The 1914-nt window shown below is 38.6% G+C and overlaps 1 protein-coding gene across 1 annotated transcript; it reads left to right on the forward strand.

Annotated features, from left to right (window-relative positions):
• Positions 1 to 988: 988 nt before the first annotated feature.
• On the forward strand, positions 989 to 1510 carry LOC112455795. Its single transcript, XM_025017977.1, has one exon. The coding sequence runs from the start codon at positions 989 to 991 to the stop codon at positions 1508 to 1510; it is 522 nt and encodes a 173-aa protein (XP_024873745.1).
• The last annotated feature ends 404 nt before the right edge of the window (positions 1511 to 1914 follow it).

Raw genomic sequence — 1914 nt, forward strand, 5'->3', positions numbered from 1 at the left:
GGCTTTGGGAGGACAGGAGTTACAACAATATGGTCTGTCTCAGCCAAAAAGGTTAGGAGAAGTTTTGAGAAATCGGGATTATCTGAGAGAAACAAATTATGATGTAAACATCTTAGCACAAGTGGTGTCGAATAACGAGGGTTTACTAACAGATGAGCAGTTCGCTGTTTATCGGCAGGTCCTTAGTAGTATTGAATTAAGTGCTGGTCAGGTCTTTTTTCTAGATGCTCCAGGTGGTACTGGAAAAACTTTTCTCATTAATTTACTTTTGGCAAAAGTAAGAAGTGATTGTGGCATTGCCTTGGCTGTTGCATCCTCTGGCATTGCTGCTACGCTGTTAGAGGGAGGCAAGACCGCTCACGCTGCTTTTAAGCTGCCCCTCAATCTAAACTATGTAGAAACACCCTTGTGCAATATTTCAAAACAAAGCAACATGGCCCAAGTGTTGCGGGACTGTAAGCTCATTGTTTGGGATGAGAGCACCATGGCACATAAAGGGGGTTTTGAAGCATTGAGTACAACCTTAAAAGATATTAGGGGTAACGATGGAGTGATGGGGGGAGTCACTGTGCTGCTGGCTGGAGACTTCCGACAGACTTTGCCTGTAGTGCAAAGGGGAAATCGAGCTGATGAGGTTAAAGCATGCATTAAGGCATCATATTTATGGTCTCTTATCTGTAAACTCTCTCTCAAAAAGAATATGAGGGTATATTTGAAAGGTGATGTCTCCGCGGGGCAATTCTCGAAAATTCTACTTGAAATAGGGGATGGAAAATATCCCGAGTCTGAGGGAAAGGTGATTATTCCAGAAGATTTAGGCTTAGTAGTGACAACCTTAGCTAACCTTATTGACAAAATATACCCTGATATTGTTGATATCAAAAAGAAATCTATGGACTGGTTGTGTGAGCGTGCAATTTTGACTCCTAAGAACGATAAAGCTGGTGTTATTAATGACACTCTACTTAAATCATTAGACGAGATAGAAATGGAATACAGATCTGTAGACTCGGTGGTACAAACAGATGACGCTGTCAATTACCCCGTGGAGTTCCTAAATAGTTTGAACCCTCCTGGTTTACCCACTCACAAGCTTCGACTTAAAGTGGGGGCTCCAGTGATGTTGCTGCGAAACCTCAATCCACCAAAACTTTGTAATGGAACCAGGTTGCGAGTAAAGGCACTCTATAGGAATGTTATCGAGGCCACAGTGTTCACCGGCTGTGCTCGGGGAGATACAGTGTTTATACCACGCATACCACTCATACCATCAGAGTACCCTTTCGAGTTTAAAAGGCTGCAATTTCCTATCAAGGTTTGTTTTGCGATAACCATTAATAAGTCACAGGGACAGTCGCTGAAAGTAGCAGGGATTGATTTAAGTGAGGACTGTTTCTCACATGGGCAGTTTTACGTGGCCTGCTCAAGGGTAAGCTCACCTAGCAGTCTGGTGATTCTAGCACCTGAGGGGAAAACTACTAATGTGGTCTATAAAGAGGTCCTTAAGTAGGAAAAAAAGTTGTTAACAAAATTATATAAGAATAACAGATGTTAATCCCACATTGAATATATTGAAAAGATAAGTCAATGGTTTATTAAATGACCGGAAATAAGTTAGCGCAAGAAGTTGTTAATTATTTAAAATTAAAATTTATGTAAACATGACTATTAATAATTATAGAATTTTTGTTTATGTATTATATTTAGAGTATATAGTTATAAATATATATATATAAGATATATCTTATATATATAAATATCCTAAATTAATAAATAAAAAAATAAATAAAAAATAGAGAGGGATAGAGAAATACATTTTGCGATTGGCGCAGTAATTACAGACAAAATGCATTCTGCGCAGTGCGCAGTGATTACTTTATCATTAAGAGGGAAAAAAATACAAATTATCTTATT

The sequence above is a fragment of the Temnothorax curvispinosus genome, unplaced genomic scaffold (genome assembly GCF_003070985.1).
Source record: "Temnothorax curvispinosus isolate PA1 unplaced genomic scaffold, ASM307098v1 QBEX01006343.1, whole genome shotgun sequence".
NCBI classification, from domain to species: Eukaryota; Metazoa; Arthropoda; class Insecta; order Hymenoptera; family Formicidae; genus Temnothorax; species Temnothorax curvispinosus.